The sequence below is a fragment of the Silurus aristotelis genome (genome assembly GCF_946808225.1).
Source record: "Silurus aristotelis genome assembly, chromosome: 23".
Lineage (NCBI taxonomy): Eukaryota > Metazoa > Chordata > Actinopteri > Siluriformes > Siluridae > Silurus > Silurus aristotelis.
The window spans coordinates 7,539,378-7,558,132 of NC_139596.1; the positions used below are offsets into that span (position 1 = coordinate 7,539,378).

General features: G+C 38.8%; 1 protein-coding gene across 3 annotated transcripts in view; it reads left to right on the forward strand.

Annotated features, from left to right (window-relative positions):
- Positions 1-18,755, forward strand: part of parp8 (poly (ADP-ribose) polymerase family, member 8) — a 56,014-nt gene that overhangs the window by 33,220 nt on the left and 4,039 nt on the right. The window contains exons 5-24 of one of the 3 annotated variants that reach the window (XM_083526850.1): positions 449-516; positions 601-669; positions 2,974-3,068; positions 8,920-8,980; positions 9,478-9,580; positions 10,255-10,321; positions 10,414-10,542; positions 11,020-11,545; positions 11,940-11,993; positions 12,080-12,175; positions 15,662-15,754; positions 15,842-15,967; positions 16,060-16,125; positions 16,210-16,277; positions 16,553-16,601; positions 17,134-17,246; positions 18,050-18,122; positions 18,262-18,331; positions 18,450-18,523; positions 18,614-18,683. In XM_083526850.1, coding sequence (XP_083382976.1) covers positions 449-516; positions 601-669; positions 2,974-3,068; positions 8,920-8,980; positions 9,478-9,580; positions 10,255-10,321; positions 10,414-10,542; positions 11,020-11,545; positions 11,940-11,993; positions 12,080-12,175; positions 15,662-15,754; positions 15,842-15,967; positions 16,060-16,125; positions 16,210-16,277; positions 16,553-16,601; positions 17,134-17,246; positions 18,050-18,122; positions 18,262-18,331; positions 18,450-18,523; positions 18,614-18,683 — 2,070 coding nt within the window. Of the gene's footprint in view, positions 1-448; positions 670-2,973; positions 3,069-8,919; positions 8,981-9,477; positions 9,581-10,254; positions 10,322-10,413; positions 10,543-11,019; positions 11,546-11,939; positions 11,994-12,079; positions 12,176-15,661; positions 15,755-15,841; positions 15,968-16,059; positions 16,126-16,209; positions 16,278-16,552; positions 16,602-17,133; positions 17,247-18,049; positions 18,123-18,261; positions 18,332-18,449; positions 18,524-18,613; positions 18,684-18,755 lie in introns of all 3 variants that reach the window. The other 2 variants (XM_083526851.1, XM_083526849.1) reach the window with 2 other exon arrangements.

Genomic DNA, 18,755 nt, shown 5'->3' on the forward strand with positions numbered 1-18,755 from the left:
TTCCCCAGTGGCCTCATATTGACCTGGTGTGACATACAGGCAGCTATGACCTGGTGTACACAGAGAGCTGTTAGATTGTTCAAATCATTAGCAGCATGGCTAATCACAGCAGATAAAGCTTCAGGCTCCAGATCTAAATCCCAGGAGTGATGACAAGGAGATTTAGCATTTCGTGATTAGTGGATTAAATGGGGATGTGTTATTCAAGGCTCGCTTGTGGTATAGGCAGCATGTGAATGTGGATATGTCTATCGCATTCGCAGTGAAGAATATGTCCTTAATCAATTTCAGCACAAAGTCAAAACGAGACAGAATGCAAGAAAAACTTGCATGTATTATTGTCAATTTAATTAGCATATGTTTGATAAATATTATATTATTGCATCATAACTTTGATAGTCATCTTAATGGGTTTAGATTATGATCAGTAATTTTCTGTTTTGTACAGAGATAAGGACAGCTAACGATGACAGCTGCCTTTCCATCAAGTCAAAGCTTCATATTGACAAAAACCCAGTAAGCAAGATACCTCAGATATTCATTCATGAAGAGAAATTTTACACGCTGCAATATCTAATAACTGTCTTCTTATATTTGCAGTGCCATTATGCTATAGAAGAGGATTCAGAGGGAGATAATGACTCTGAAGAATTCTACTATGGTGGTCAGGTAAGTGTTACATTTTTTTTTCTTTTTCTACCTTAATACAAATATAGCAAGAAATTGCGTAGCCGTTAAGCAATCAAGTAATTAGCCAACATTTTGGCTTTGAAAGTTGGTGTTTTGTCCTGATGTCCAATATGTCTGTCATAATAATAATTTGATTATAATATTATATCCTAATATATCATAATTTCTTTAGTATTTAAGTATGTTTCATTTCAAGGTTTTATTGATGATTCCACATTTTGTGTAATTTTGTCACCCAAATGGGTTCCCCTTTTGAGTCTGGTTCCTCTCAAGGTTTTTTCCTCATAACATCTAGGGGAGTTTTTCCTTGCCACAGTCGCCACAGCTGCTCATCAGTAATAAATACACACCATTCACCTTCACTGTTGATTTCTGTAAAGCTGCTTTGAGACAATGTCTGTTGTGAAAAGCGCTATAGAAATAAACTTGACTTGACTTGACTTGATTCTTTTTTCTCAAATAACATCCTGTTGATTGGTGTAGTGCAGCAGGTGGGGGTATTTGTAAGTACACACTGTGGATACAGCACTGAAGAGCATCACGAAAGTTTAAACCTACGATAGCTGTTTATCAAATTCAAACTTGTGTTTTGAGGCTTGTTTTTTTTTCTGCTTGTTAATTTGTCAGTGATTTAGAACTAATAGCCTGAACATGAAATCTTGAACAAAATCTAGCTACAATCATTAATCATTCATAATTATGTAAAGTCAAGACACTAAAGGGAGCCAAAGACTTAAGATCTCTTTGCTCTATACAGCCATTAGTATACGTATGAATGGAGGTAAGAAAAAGGTTTCCATCATACAAATACGAATGTCTGCACCAGCGAGTTCTTCTTAAATGACTCATATACCGGTTCACTGGTGAAAATCCATTATAATAAAGTCAGGGCATGTGATTTACCCTCGATTTACCCTCAGTGAACCAGACTCATGGCAGACTTTCATAACTGATTAGAGAGCCGTCGTTTAGATGAATATGGATCCTCTACAGTCCTTCAGTGGCTGTGAATGCACACTGGCACTCGCTCACAGTAATGTGGCCCCATTACAGCTCTGACATCCATTGTGGTTCGGGAAACATTCAATCACTGCAAGCTACATCATCATCATCACTTAAGATCCTTTGGGGAAAAGTTATATCTCAACATTGAGGTGATTAGTTAGTGGTATATTAGGAGCTCAGAATGTTAGGAAAGAAGAAGAAATATTTGTTTATTTCACCTAGTATATTAAAGTTTTCTCAGTGTAAAACTCACATTATCATGGCTGCTTATTCTTATATTTGCTTCTCTGTTTCCATGAAGGAATTTTGATAGCGTCAGTAAAGAGGAGCACAAGCCAACAGTTGAAAAATTGCTAATGCTTGTCTGCCGCGATGACATTGCTAGCATGGTTACAGTGATGTTTAATAGCACCAGAAACTAAATGAGCAAGGATTTCCTTTCTTTCTCACCATGATGTTTAATATAATTTGCAATAAATGCTGGACTTCAGAATGCAGTTCAGTTGTCTGATACTGAATAATGATATAGATTCGGCTAGTTAGATACCTTGGTGTTAATGTTGTTATTAGCATGAAAGTTAAAGTTTATAATCTGTTTGAGCAGAGTGTACAGATAAAGCGAGATCAAGAGCTAAATCCCACTGGCCTGACTATCAGTGGGTAGTCATAGGCATTATAGGTAATGTGGAGAACGAGATGATCAGAGCCTAGAAATGACATTTTTTGAAAACTTGTTCCAGGTTTATATTTCCCTTACACAGTTTTGCATTTTATTTTATTAGCGTTACAAATGGAAATGAACATAAGCATTGAATTTGGATAGTTATAATAACCTTGTTATTCATGGACTGTTCGATAAGTGGCATCTGCGAGCTGAAATGTGTCTTGCTGTTGTTCGCTTTCACTCACTAGCAGTGAGAAAAACATAGAGATTATTCATGGATCTCATGGGAGATTTTGAACGCCTTCTCCGTTCCTGAAATTCTGCTTCCTTCATCCTCACAGTGCTAAAATGAATAAAAACATTCTCAATATAGCATATGAGATGGATTATTTCTGGTGTTATCTCAGGACATATTTTAACTTTGTGTCTAAAAGTGGGAACAGTTTTGACCTCAGTCTCCCAGAGTTTCTTGGATAAAGTTAAATAACTACACTGCTGAGTTTATTGCCTATGGCTCAGCATTTGTCCTAATGTGTGTGTGTGTGTGTGTGTGTGTGTGTGTGTGTGTGTGTGTGTGTGTGTGTGTGTGTGTGTGTGTGTGGTTTGTGTGGCAGGTGAATTATGATGGGGAGCTTCACAAACACCCACAGCTGGAGGCTGACCTGGTAGCCGTGAGGGAGTTATATGGCCATCATGCAGTATCTCTCAGGTATCTTCTTGTCTTTTTGCTTCCTCTACTGTAGTTCCCTTGCAGATCATATTCCTGGCTTAGGATTTTTCTTTCAGTTTGGATTGTTGTATTTTGTAAGTGTTGCTACCAGTGGGTTTGTATATTAAAAAGGACATGAAAAGGACATAGAATCCATAAAAAAAATAATAGCATTCTATATCATTATGGTTTTAGAGAATTGCAATAGTGTTGTACTGGGATCAAATTTAAAGAGATGTTCAAATGCTATAGCAGAGGGCATTTTTTTTTTATTATAATGTCAGTCACTTTTATTAATGTTCATAATGTATATTTTGATAAATGAATTTTGCAAGCTTGATCATGGGTGCTTTCTCTGTATTTGTTGTGTATTTGTGTAATGGCACCACAAGGTCTTTACAGTGACATTAAGTTCATACTTTGAGGGCCAGTAAGAAAAAATATGGGGACAAAGTGGCAGAGGAATGTTTGACTTGGTTGTAAGTGATGATGAGAATATTTATTATGTACGTAATTAACAAATTCAATGTAAATCAGTATAACAACTTATTACTGGGACATTTGCAGTTGCACAATAGAATATCCTACATAAATGTATAATTAAGCCAGAGAAGCAACTCTTATGGAATTTTTATCCTAAAAGTCACAGCAAAGGCAAACAACTCCCTAATCGCTTGGATTAAACAAATTTTTGGACCGATCCTAATTTTTCGACCAAACCTTTAATGCTTATTATTGATGACAATACTGTAAGAAAACAATATTGTGAAATCGCCCAAAGTATTTCAGCAATTTACTGCAATAACTGCAACTTAAAATAAGAACCAAATTACCTAATTATAATTAGTTTGTGTGACTGTAGAAGAAGTGAAAATGTGAAACACAGTGCATCCGGAAGGTATTCACAGGTCTTCACTTTTTTCACATCTTGTTATGTTACATCCTTATTCCAAAATAGATTATTGTCATTATGGGGTATTGTTTATAGAATTCTGAGGAAAATAATGAATTTAATCCATTTTGGAATAAGGGTGTAACATAAAATGTAGCATAATTGAAACGCTGTGAAGATTTTCCAGATGCACTGCATGAGATGGGGGGAAAAAGAGAAATAATAAACGGCTGTTTTTTTTTCTTTTCAAAGAGAAACCACAAGTGAGCACCTTTGTTTTTGTTTTGAGATTTTAATTGTCTTCCATTAGTGAGCAATTCTCAACTAATCACTGATATCAAGCATAGGACCCTTTTTCCCCACAGCCTATGTACATTTTATAGCGTAGGTCAGACAAAGCAGGTTAGAAACCCAGTTTTTATGTTTCTTGTTTCAACCTGGCATTTCACCATGGCATTATTAATGTATGTGTGAAAATTGTGAACTGGGGAAACTTTACTTGTTGTACTTTAAATTCAACCCAGTAACTGGATCCGCTTGTGATTTATCTCTAAATCATTCCTCTAACAGGATTAGCCTGCTTCAAGTACTGACATGCTCAACCTCCCCATTGCACTGTGATCACAGTCTTTCTTGACATTCTCTCATTTCCAAATAAATAAAAATTGTTTATTAGTGAAGGTGTCAGGGTTACAAGCACGAGTCGGAAGCGGAAGTAACTCTATCATGTTTATTACTATAAGTTCAGAAACACTAACACAAGTCAGGGAGAGTTACGAACCGTAATGCGGGTTTGGTCCGTAATGTGGGTATAATCCTTTCAGGAAGGCGTAATCCGTTTGGGGGAGTATAATCCATAAGGAAAGTAATGTCCGTAAGGAAACGGGTAATCTGGAAAGCGAGGGTAATCCATAGGACAGAAAGAAGGAGCAGGAACCAGCAGGGAATGCTGGCAGTAAGGAACCAGCTCGATCACCGTAGCCATCCAGTAGGTCCGACAGCCAGTGAGGCTGGCACGGGAGTTTATAAAGGGGAACGGGAATAAGGAACAGGTGTCGGTGGTTAATGCCAGGAGCGGCAGAGAGGGAGGCAGCATGAAAGCCTCTGAGGGGGGCGTGGCAGGTGGATCCCTGACAGCAGGACTGTAGCTTGACGAAGATTTTGACAATTTAGGCTGATTTGCTGCATATGCCAGAATAGTTTCTTAGTGAACTGCTTATGTCAGTGCCTTACTGAATTATTGCAAACTTTATGTTATATATCATACACAATCACTCCAAATCGAAGAAGAAACAACAACAAAAAAGGAAAACAAATACATGAATTAATTTGATTAGAACCACATTTATTATTATTATTATTATTATTATTATTATTATTATTATTATTATTAGAAAATAAGTTATTGACTCGAAGGGATTCTGTAAATAAATTGTCATTTCGGAAACATTTATATTATTTGTCATCTGCCCTCCGTCACTATGAATAGTGTTGTGTTTTTTAATCATGGCCTGTTTCTGTGGGGTATACATATGAGGTTACACTCATACAAGATCTCACAAAAATGAGTAAACCCCTCACATTTTAGCAACCATTTTATAATATGTTCTCCTCCATAATGACATCACAGAGCTGCTGGATGTTAGACACATGGTGCTTCTCACAGGTCTGGAGACATACTTGGCCACCCCATCACCTTCACCTTCAGCTTCCTCAGCAAGGCAGTTGTAATCTTGCCAGTGTTTTTTTGGGTCCTTATTATGTTGGAAAACTGATGTTTGGCCCAGTTTCTGAATGGATGGCATCATGTTCTGCTTCAGAATGTCACAGTACATGCTGGAATACATGTTTCTTTCAATGAACCGCAGCTCCCCAGTACCAGCAGCTTTCATGCAGCCCCAGACCATAATGCTACCACCACCATGCTTGACTGTTGGCAAGACACAGTTTTCTTGGTTCTCCTTACCAGGGCGTCACCACACATACTGGACACCATCTGAGCCAAACAAGTTTATCTTTATCACCAGACCACAGAACATGGTTCCAGTAAAGTCTTCAGCAAACTGTTTGCAGGCTTTCTTATAAACCAGCTTCAGAAGAGGCTTCCCTCTGGGACAGCGGTCATTGACAATTTTCTGACTTGTTGCAGTTTATGTACTTTATGCTACAGGCAACACATGAGGTGATTGCTGAAATATGATTTGATTAATAATCTTGACTAAATATGCACTACTTGTAGCAGCACAACCGAGCAAAAAGCAATAAAAAGAACTCATGGGAATAATTGAATACATATTCATGGAAAGAAAATTGTAATACATAGCTCAGTGATTCAGATGTCAGTGTTTAGGCCAGCAAAAAGGCCTTGCTGGCCCTGACGGCACTTTTTGATGATATATAGTATTGATTGTAAAGGTGCTGGTTCTTGAAACAAAAGTGTGTTGAAAAAAAACAGAAACAGGTTTTCAGAGAAGGTTGCTTTAATCATCAAAGGTACTGTACATATTCACATATTCTTAGCAATCTAATAAATATTTTATTCCAAGGCCTCATTCTTGCCTATTAAATGATGCACGGTTTGATTACAACTCAACTTTTTTTTTTTTTTTACAGTTATTATTACCACAGCAGATCGTGACAGCATCTGTGTTCTTAATCCTGAGATACTGTGCAGGCTTGACACATAGAGTATGTGGGAATCGTTACAAATAGTGCCAAGCTGCTGCAAGAATAATTATTCATCTCTAAATCTGTTAGTTCATACTAACACACCAATTCAAAGCATATTTTATGAATGTTATAGCCTGTTTGCCTGATTTGAAGAAAGTGGAAGAGCTTATCTTTTGTAGTGTCAGTGTAGTGACCTTGTTAATTTTTGCCTTTTTGTTTGTTTTAACAAGACAGTGCAATGTGCAAAAGTCAAGTGTGTAAAGTGTGAATGCGAGGCCACGTAAGATCTTTACAGAAATTAGCGTGTTTTTTTTTCTTATTTAGAAGTCATGTTTCAAAAACAAACAGGCATTTCAGAACTGATGTTTATTTTAAAAACGTATTGGATGTTAGCTGAGAGCATGGTCAAGATAAGTCAGATACTGTACTATAGCAGGCATTTTGTGCAAGTATGCACATATCACACTCCTAGTCAGATTTCTAAAATGAATACATAAATACACATTTTTATATAGTTTTTTAGAATAGGAGCCAAAAACAACCTGACAAGGCAATCACTGGTAGTGAAGGCTGGATCGTATTTTCCGAATAACAAATTAACTAACCGATTATGGATACTGGGTAAAAAAAAAACTTAAAATAGTACTGAACTTTATTACAAAAATAAAAAACATTACTAAATCATGAAATTAAGCTGAATGGAATAAATATGAATATATTCATTATATTAATAAATATTGAGGTAACTAAAAGACACGCATTTAAACTGAAACAAAAAGTAACACTCCAAATAAATAAAAACACTTACATCCAAAAGGAATCAAACAAAAAGCACCTGGCATTAGTGATTCACCTTTGGAAGCCGCTCTTGTACTGTTTAATGCAACCCAGAAAAACTATCAGTTTGGATTTTTGCCAATCCATTCCAGAAATCAACTTTACTGTAGGTGCAGATTAATCGACAAAACTGATGAATAGGTCGATCTCTAGTACGTAGCCATTTCAATTGTAATATTTATAAAGAGGCCAAAAGGGATAATGGGGATTATAGATAAAGATCATACATCAGAAATGCATGTACACCACAGTATCCTTGTTTTTCGTGCAAAGAATGAGAATGTTTTTATGATGCAGACTGGAAAGTTCACTGAAACCTGCCGATTATATTGTAGGAATGTGCTTCTTATTTTTACATTTCATGGATGTTTTTTTTTTCTTGACATTTTAACTTCTTTTCACATTCTCCGCTCCAGGGAAATCAAGCCATCATATTGTTTCAGAGAGGTTCAGAAAAGAATAAGTTTTATGATGACTGAACTATAATAGTTATGACCTTTTATAATTCGTAATGAAGTCTGTAGAAGTACCCTTTTAACTTATGTTTACAGTGATCTGCTGACAAAACTAATCAACCTGAGTCTGAAAAGTGGAGATATAATCCTGCTAATTCGTCTCCAACAAATGTAATGTGCTGCTAATAGCTCCTGTAATAGAACAGAAGGTCAAGTAATTGTCTTGATCTTCAGTTAATAGAGGGAGGGAGATTTGTCCCATATGACTGCTCTTTCTGTATTTGTTGGTCAGAGAATCTATTAAATCTTGGTCACCCGTTCAGAGCTAGAGGTCATGGCCATATTCTTTCGCTTTTTTTCTGCAATTCATTTGACTGTGATAGTTCTTCACGAGTTACTTATATAAAACTTTCAAACAATGCAATCCTTTGTGGTTCTTTTTGAGATTAATTTGTTACAAGATCTACAATCTTAAACAGTGATGAAAATATGAACGTCACATAGTCACCTGTAATGACAGATTTCACAGATTTGCATTGCCTTTCAGTCGTCAGCGCTAATAGATTTTCTCATTAATAAAACCCCACACACTCCTGCGCTGTAAATATCGAACATGATGATTGAGTCAAGATTGGATTTTACACACCCGACACCACAGGATGATATGTGAAGGTGATCATTTAGACCAGCCTGAAATCAGACGATCGTTCAGATGATAACTTTGAAAATGAGCTTGATTACCCTCTAATGTTGTCGAAAGGTAGCTGTTGCTTCTCCTGCATAAAAGCAACTGAAGAATGTGTAGCATCAATTTGCATGGTTGTGTCTACGCTTTCAAATCTTGACGGTTTATCAGCATAACTGTTAAAACACAACTGTGTAACTAAAGGCTTACTTTAAGGATGTTCTTAAAATGCTTAAATATGTTTTATATGTACATTATAAAAACAATCCTGAGGTGCATATCTAGTATAAATGCCTTTTTTTTTCTCTCTAGGGAATATGGTGCAATTGATGATGTAGACATTGATCTACACATCGATGTCAGTTTCCTTGATGTGAGTATAAAACGATAACACTTGTTTGCCAGTCCCAGATACTTGAGAGCATTACTAAAAATGCTCTATTTTGCATTTTTTTTTATTATTTATTACAACCATTTTCATTACAAGTTATATTGCTGGCAACAACTTCAGTGAAAGTAGTATGTTTGAAATATTCACATAAGTTTCTTAGTATTTAATTTGTTCTCTTTTTGCTTCAATGACAATCGAATGGATGCCACAAGTTTGTACAAAACCTTATGATCTACTTCCCATCTATCAATCCAATAAGAATAGATGAGACATAGGGAAAGCCAGATTTTTTTGTTAAAAGCAGCTATCATGCCCAATATCACAAACAGGATCTTGAATATAAAAAAATAATTCCAAATATTTTTTTTTATTTCTAATTTCAACTAAAAAACAATTTTTAATACCAGATAGTCAATGTGGTCTGATATTTATGGATGCCACTGTATGTACGGTAAGAATATAAGAATACATACTACTAGACTCTTTTGCAGGAGGAAATTGCCCTAGCCTGGGATGTGATCAGAACTGAACCTGTTATTGTACGCCTTCACTGCTCGCTCACGCAGTATCTCAATGGACCAGGTCAGAGCAAAAACACACACACACAGACACACACCCATACACTATGTAGACAAAAGTTTGTGGACACTTGAGCAAAAGATATATTCTTGCTTTTTGAACATTACATTCCACATTTAGTGCCCATTTGCTGCTTTAATAACCTCCACTCTTCTGAGAAGATGCTCCTCAATATTTTAGATTTTGGTTGAGGAGATTTGTCTTCATTCAGCCAAAAGGGTGTTAGTAAAGTCAAGTACTGATGGAGGGTTTGGTGGCCTGAGGTACAGACAGTGTTCTAAATTCAGATCTCTATAGCAGACCCAAGATCTTCCACTGCATCCAATGTAAACCAGCTGGCTTTGTGGAATTTTACATAGGGGCATTGTCAAGCTGGAACAGGTTTGGTCCCCTAGTTCAAGTGAAGGAAAAATTGTAATGCTACTGCATCCAAAGGCATTTAATACAATTGTATTCCCCCAAATTTGTGTTTGGGGAAGAACCCGATATGGCTGGAAAAGTCAGGTGTCACAGACCTTTTGTCGATTTTTATGTACATACATAGACACACGTTAACTTGTTTACTACTCGAAACATATACACATGCTTGAATCACTTTTAAAACTATATACTATATATTCATTATAAATATTGAATACTTCCTATAATGTCAGCTTATGTCTAATGTTTTATTGTAGTTCCCACCGTTGATGTATTTCAAGTGTCTACAAAAGACAGGTTTGGCCTGGGACATCAACTGAAAAAGTATGATTACAAACAATAGTCCTAAAAAAAGTCCTATATAAAATAAAATAAAAAAAATCCAAACTGATGCTACTGTCTGAATCCCTTATCAGGATAATGCAGACGTTTGTCACACAGCAGTGGAAGCATCATACTAAAGACAAGATTAACTGCCCACATAGCAAAAAGCAGACAGATAAGAAGGTGAAGTCTCCTCTGCACATCTTCTCAACTCTCCGCAGGTAAGAGCAACTCTGCTGCACAAGGTCATAATTGTTATTTATTTTTCTGATGTAGGAAATCCACTGCTGGTGGTCTTCTGAAAATGAAATAATATAAACATACATGTTGTAGCTATAGTATATACTTATATGCCTATTTAAAATGTTTACTCTTTCCTTACCTTCTTCTTCTTGTAAAATCTTCGAGTTTTCAGATTAGCAATAACGTTTGTTAGACTTCTCATTATCCACAGTCTCGGTTTGTATGACGACTACTGTCTTGTGTTAAAATATAATGCGCCTAATTATTTCAAGCTGTTAAGAATCTCCCTTTGTCTCTACTTTTCTCTCAGTGAAAATGGTTTAGATCTGATATAAAAAGAAACATCATTACAGAAAGCAAGTAACATTAGTAGAGATGGTGCACACACACAGTAATGCTTTTTTCCCTAGATTTCCATTTTCTAATTATACTTCTGCTGTTTTGTGTTAATTGAGGTCCCCCAGCTATCCCCCTCCCGGCTGCACAAAGAACAAAAAGAAGCTCAAGCATGAGCAGGATGGTGTGTCCAAATCTCATCGCTTTTTGCGCCGTACATGTTCGAGCACAGTGAAGCCTGAGGTGGACGGCTGTGCCGGAAAGCCACGCAAACTCTTGGGCCCTTCGCTGTCAGAGCAGACCCCTGGCCTCAAACCCCCTCAGCGGCTCTTGCCAAGGCCTGAGGAAAGCGTGATCTCACGGCCTCACCGACTCCTGCCACGCTCCGGCTCAGGAGAGCCTCGGTGTGATCGTAGCACAGGCGGCGACAGTAGTAGCATTCTGAAGCCTCACCGGCTCCTTCACCGCACCGATGAGCTGGACGGCCTCAAGCACCACCAGCGGATACTTGGCAGGTCCTGCTCTAGCAGTGCAAAGATGACCAAAGGCGAGACGCTCAAGGAGACATCTGGAGAGAGCCGTCGCCTCTCGCTCACCTCAGGGCTCATAGGCATCCTAGCCCCGGCGCTCTCACCTGCACCCCCAGTAAGCTCAATAAAGAGCATTCTAAAGCTCTGCACAGGCTTTCTTCCTGGTGTTAAACACTACTGAGTGCATGCATCATTTAGTATCTCTACTCTAATACACATGATTTGACTTAACTGATTATCAAGCTCTTTATAAGCCAAATTATCTGAATTATAGCACGGAAATAATAACGCGGTGTCATGTGATTACAGAGCTGTTATGTACCAACCTTAATTTACTGTAATGGAGATAATTTTTACTGAATGCGGTGTTTTATTCTCCTATCTGTGCACTAGATAATGTTTTTTCTTTTCCCTTTTTAATTTAAAAGAAAATGGGTTTGAATTACAGTGCAGTGCATCAATATTGCAGTGTCTGGATCGGTATATGTTTTGTCATTTTCTTTGAACAGCCAAACAACGGAGCCAAGTCTATACCAGTCAGAGACCGTGGCTTTCTTGTCCAGGTGATTCTTAATCCACCACATGCATTTCAGCAAAACAAAGGTGAGTAACCAGTGTCTAAATTATAAATCTACCCTTCTCATTGTAGACGATGGAGTATGCAGAGCAACGGATTCCGGTCCTAAATGAATTCTGCGTGGTCTGTGATGAACCTCACGTGTTTCAAAATGGACCAATGCTTAGGGTGAGTGTCCAGAACATGTGACTATGATACAAACAGAGAACAGATCCAATTCATAGCATCTTAGAACATTTTTCTAATAATATGTATGCTTAGCCTTTGCTTTTATAAATGCCTCTATTTGTTAAATAGCTGGCACCTTTGAAATATTACTAAGTGCAAACCTTGGAACTCGTAACTTGTTATTTTAACTTTTTTAGCATTTGTTTGAATTTGTTTAACCTACGCTATATGGGCAAAAGTTAGCACAACTAAAAGTTCACTTTACCCAAATTTATAATAAGCATGTAATTGTTTAAGATTTTCCTTCACTTGAACTATAGGTCTCAAAAGTACTTCATCATAATAGTGTCACTGTGCCCAAAGTGGAGCTCAATAAAGATGTCTTATCAAGTTTAATGTTGAAGATATTGAGTGGCCCGAGCAATGACCTCAACCCCACTGAAAACTTTTGGGATGAACTGGAATGTTGATTGAACTTCAGGCTTTTTTTACTTAACATCAGTGAATATCTTAATGTCCTTTGGCTAAATGAGCACAAATTCCCAAAGACACATTGTATGGGAAAGCTTTCCTAGAAACTTAGGACCAACCTAGACCAACTCTGTGTTAATTGCTGTGGTTTTGGTATATTGTTATATATGATATATTTTTGCCCAAACTTTTCACCTGCTATGCTGTATGGTTAAGAGACAGTGGTGTTGACTAAAAGACATAAAGCAGAGCTGGAGGTGGCAGAACTGAAGATGCAGAGAGAGTAACAAGGATTAACAAGATTAAAAATAAGTTTATTGGAGGTACAGCACATGTAGGACATTTTGGAGACAAAGTAAGTGAGGCCTGGTTGAGATGGTTTGGACATGTGCAGAGGAGGGACATACCCCATATCAGAAGAATGCTGAGGATGGAGCCGCCATGAAGGATGAAAAGAGAAAGACCAAGGAGGAGGTTAATGGATGTGGTGAGGGAAGACATGCAGGTAGTTTGAAAGAGGCAGGTGTAGAGGTCAGGTCACTGTGGCGACCCCTAACGGGAGAAGCCAAAAGAAGAAAAGGAAGTAGATGATGATATTTTTGCCCATATAGTGTTTAACAACAAAAACATCTATATAGCACCCTAACGTGTTCTATAGGTTGTCTTTCTAGGGAACCCTCCAACATTCTGTGTGTATTTCTACAGCTGGATGTATAATTCTGACAGAAAAAAAACCCCCCATTTTGTCTCTTCTTGTGTGGCTTTGGTCCAAATCTCACATTAGTGAGCAGAATGAAAGTTTGAGTCCCAGTTTGCATTTCTCAAAATATGTCTTAGAATGACATATTGCAAGCTTGTTCCCTTTCAGGAACTCGAGCTGTGTCGAAACGCTTGGGGAATGCGCCCGAATGTTCACGCTCTGAAATAATGTGTGTAATCAGTCAAAAATTGGACGCGAGCCATCACCGGTGGGGTGACATCACGACCAGGTGTATAAAACGAATATGAGTGGGGGCAGCATCAGCTTGTTACTGTTCAAGATGCGCTCTGTGTGTTTGTGTTGTCTGTCAGATTGTTTGTCAAAGAAGAAAAGAAAGTGAAAAAGAAAAAAAAATGGAAGCAGGCAAAAAATTTAAGCACACTTTCGCACAGCTTGTGTGTCGCTTGCTTGGGAGCGGAGCATGTGACGTCGGTTCTTTGGAAGAGCCCAGGTGGATCTGTTTGCATCTCGAGAGACGTCGCACTGTCCCCTCTGGCGCTGGACGCCATGGCTCAGGCGTGGCCATAGCTGCATCTTTATGCCTTTTCCCCCCGTCGCGCTGCTTCCACGAGTTCTGGAGAGAGTTTGCCGGGATGGAGTCTGTCTCCTCCTGGTAGCTTCAAGTAGGCTGAACAAACCATAGTTCATGGACCTGGTAGCTCTCTTTGAGCACCCTCAATGGAAGATTCCTCTGAGGAGGGATCTCTTTTTCCAGCTTGGGGGTGCCATATTTTACCCCTGCTCGGAGCTGTGGAGGCTGTGGCTGTGGCCCCTGAGGTCTCTCCCCCGAGGTGGTAGAGACCATTCTCCACTCCAGAGCTCCCTTCACGAGGAGGTTGTATGCTGTTCTGCCACCAGCTGGATCCAGTTCACTGCCCGGTTGGTTCAGTGCTGGATTTCCTCCAGGAACAGTTCACCTAGGGGTTATGGGTCCACCCTAAATGTCTACGCATCCGCTTTTTCGGCTTTTCATGCCCCTGTGGCCGGTCAATCTCTGGGCACAGACTCGATTGTAAAGCGTTTTCTCCACGGCAACCGGAGGCTGAGGCCCCCGGTACGACCTAGAGTGCCTGGGTGGGACCTGGCTGCCGTTTTTGGGGCTCTGTCTGAGCCCCACTTCGAACCTTTAGCTGAGGCATCTTGGAGGCACCTTCAAGACCATGTTCTTGTTGGCCATCTGCTCTATCAAGAGGGTAGGGGACCTGCAGGCCCTTTTTGTGGCCTCCTTCCGGGAGTTTACCCCGGGTATGGCCAGTGTCTTTCTGTACCCCCGTACGGGTTATATCCCGAAGGTACCCTCGGTCGTCACACAACCCGTAAGATTACAGGCATTCTATCCTCCTCCGTTCCAGGCCCCAGACCAGGAGAAACTGAACCGGCTCTGTCCGGTGTGCGCACCGGACACCTACGTCCACAGGCCGGGTCCTTGGAGAAGGACTGAGAAGCTGCTTGTCTGCTACGGCCATCCTAAGAGAGGCCCCCTCCCTCCCTGCTAATAAGACTCTGAGCAGGTGGTTTGTTGATGCTATCACATCATCTTATGAGTCCTCTTGTCTCCCCGTTACCTTAAGGGTCAGAGCTCACTCCACCCGGAGTGTGGCTGCCTCAATATCTTGGTCCTCTGGAGTTCCCCTCCAAGACATATGTAACAATGCGTGTTGGTCCACCCCGCTGACTTTTGTGCGGTTCTATAACCTAGACCGAAATGCCACCCCTGGCCCCTCAGTCCTCCTCTAGCTCTGTTGACAGACATACACTAGGCAGGAAATGGTCAGTCTGGTGCGATTGGACACTCTTTCCCAAAGCGTTTCTTCGCAGCTCGAGTTCCTGAAAGGAAACGTCTTTAGGTTACGTATGTAACCCTAGTTCCCTGAGGGAACGAGACGCTGCATCTATATGCCACACCTCCGGCCTCCCTGCAGCGCTTCCTTCTTCCTTACAGAAGCTGCCGCTGCCCTCACTCATATGTGTTTTATACTCCTGGTCATGCTGTCACCCCACCGGTGACGGCCAGCATTTTTGACTGATTACACACATTTTTTTAGAGCGTAAACACTCAGGCGCGTTCCCAAAGCGTTTTGACGCAGCGTCTCGTTCCCTCGTAACCTCGAGACGTTCTGCATATTTGTTGGATGATCAGTTTTAAGATGCGTTCAGTTTTTAACAGAGGTTTTTAGGTTACATGATAAGTGTTGCTTAAATCTAAAACTGCTTTTTACTGTATGTAAATATAATTTTGATGTATGTTTCTGCAGCCCACAGTGTGTGAGAGAGAGTTGTGTGTCTTTGCCTTCCAAACGCTAGGAGTCATGAACGAGGCTGCTGATGAGATCGCCACAGGTGCCCAGGTATACATACACACTTTTGGTTTTAACAGTGCCACATACATTGGCTTGCTTTCATGGATCTTCTGATTAATTTAATACTAACTGCAGGTGGTTGACTTGCTGGTATCTATGTGTCGCTCTGCACTGGAATCACCGAGAAAAGTAGTCATTTTTGAGCCATATCCCTCAGTGGTAGATCCCAGTGATCCTCAGTCCTTGGCCTTCAACCCAAGGGTATGATAAGCATTTCAGTACCTTGAAAGCTACATAGTGCTAATGCTCCTATTGTGACAGTTATTTCAAACTAATGTTCTACTTTCTTTCAGAAAAAGGACTATGATCGGGTAATGAGAGCTCTTGATAGCCTCACATCTATCAGAGAAATGACCCAGGTATTAATAATACACCATTTTTAAAGCATAGAAAGTGCTAAATACACAACTGGGTTTATCATTGACTCAGTTTGTGTTAAACAGGCGCCATATTTGGAAATCAAGAAGCAGATGGACAGAATTGACCCCCTGGCTCATCCGCTATTGCAGTGGTAGGATACGTCTCTCCATGCTTGTGCTGTATACTCATATTTTTTTATTTCTAATATTAACATCAGTCTTGGATGATTTTGATCATTTGTTATTAAAAATGTTTATTTACGATCCCAGATAGCAAATAAGTGATGACTCAATGTCCTTCCTACACTTACCACCTTCACCTGGCCTACATACTGCCACTGAAGGACGGAGCTAGATTTGCTATCTGGGATATATGATGTATCCATAGCTAAAGGTATATAAAAACTAAGAAATGTGTTGTTTACAGGGTTATATCCAGTAATAGGTCTCATATAGTGAAGCTACCAGTGACCAGAGTAAGTTATTTTAATTTCTCTGCTGACTGAACGCTTGAGCAGATTGTGCTTGATTTAAGGCTCTGTAGAAGTCCTGGAGGCATAAATCCTTGAATTTAATTTTATAGAAGTGCTTAAGGTTGTGAAATATGCTTGTAATTAACATTTTATTTTGCAACACTAGTGTTTTTCCATTAGCTTAGAACAATTACACTTAGCAGCATTGTGCAACAGTTATTAGAACCTTTGTATATTGAAATACTTTCATCATACACACTCAATACTTAAGGAGTTTGTAGCTCAGTGGTTAAGACATTCGACTTCTGATCGGAAGATTAAGAGTTCGAATCTCCATAACCACCATGCTGCCACTGCTGGGCCCTTAAACAAGGCCCCTAACTTTCAACTGTATAAATGCAAATTGCTATGGAAAAGGTTTAATGAATGTATTAATGTTTAATTAATGTAAATTTAATGTTTGCACTGAACTATAGACTATGCCAAGGTCTTTTGCGGTCCGAATGCAATGTGAATGATCCTTCTCTCCCAACAGCAACTAAAGTTTATGCACACCCCACACCAGTTCCTTTTACTCAGCAGCCCACCGGCCAAAGAATCCAACTTCAGAGCTGCCAAAGGCCACTTTGGGAGTACCTTTGCTTTCCAGTAAGTTACAGCGCTGATCGCATGATTATTTTCTTTTCAAATGTTCATAATTGTAATTCCACCCATATAAAGAAAAATATTTATTAATTATGCAGGATTAGAAGTGAAGAAATATATGTAATGAATAACATTGAATTAAGGCATTTGCAATCAAACGAATTTGTTCATTATTATAACAATAAAAAGCTGAACATAGTGGTCCAGGAATATAATTACTGATGAAGTTGTATTATCAACTTCACAGTGGTAAAGGTATGAATTCCCTAAAATAGCATTTTCATAAATGTTTTATTCCTCTTATACAACAGCAAATGATTTTAAAAGTCTGTTTATTTAAGTGGGCTATTTATATAACAGTGGGCTATTTGTGTTTATCACTTTATATTTGCATTTAATGCTCTGGAACATCTGCAAAACAAGTTCCTGTTATCACTTTGGTTACAAGCCCAAGATTTTTCTGTGGTTGAAAATGTATTCAATATTAAACTCAGACTGGAGACTTCATTTGTAAATACTTAATAAACATCAGAAAACCGTTGTCAAATGTTGTGAGAATTGGTGTCATTGGTGTTATTTTGTTAAATAACACGTTTTCTAAATTTTTCCCACCATCATACAGATGTTTATGAATTAGCCGTTACTATAAAAACAATTTAGTGCATTAATAAAACGTGTGACTTTATAGAATAAACTTGGATAGTTTGATAAGTGTGATTACTTTCAACAAACTGAAATGTGTAAAGAAATGTGTGTATGTCTAACTGAACTGGCTGTTTGTAATGGTTTGTTATGGTCTGTTCCAGTGGATCACACATAGAGAACTGGCACTCCATTTTGAGGAATGGTTTGGTTGTGGCCTCCAAGACAAAACTCCAGGTAATGACCATGAAAGCTGCATAACAAGCTCTTCTATATCTTTTAACTTGATATACTACAAAGTCAGGCTTTGTAGATAGATATTCCATCTTTTACTCAATAAAAAGCCTAATATTGTCTTATTTTGCTTTAACCACAGCTCCATGGCGCCATCTATGGGAGTGGAATTTATCTCAGCCCACTTTCAAGCATATCCTTTGGTTACTCAGGTCTGAATGCTGACAAACTATTTAAAATGTTTTACCCTGAAGGGTTATGTGTAATTGTAGGTCATATTAGCAATAATAATCTTTACACATGTTGATGAAACCCGTTTGCTTCTCAAAGGGATGAACAAAAAGCAGCAGAAAGTTGCGTCAAAAGACGAAACTGCTACAAACAAGACCAATATTCATCTGCAGGTAAAAACTGATCTTACACTGCTTTTATGTATAAGTTTTATATAATAAACTTATACAGATATGTAAAAAAAACACTTTTATTCATTGCAGTCACAGAAAAAAGGTCAGCAGCCACAGTTTCTGCAGAGTCGCAATCTGAAATGCATAGCCTTATGCGAAGGTACAGTACACAGCATGTGCACAACACAGCAACGGCAATTCATAACGATTGCTTACCATTAATGTCTTTCAG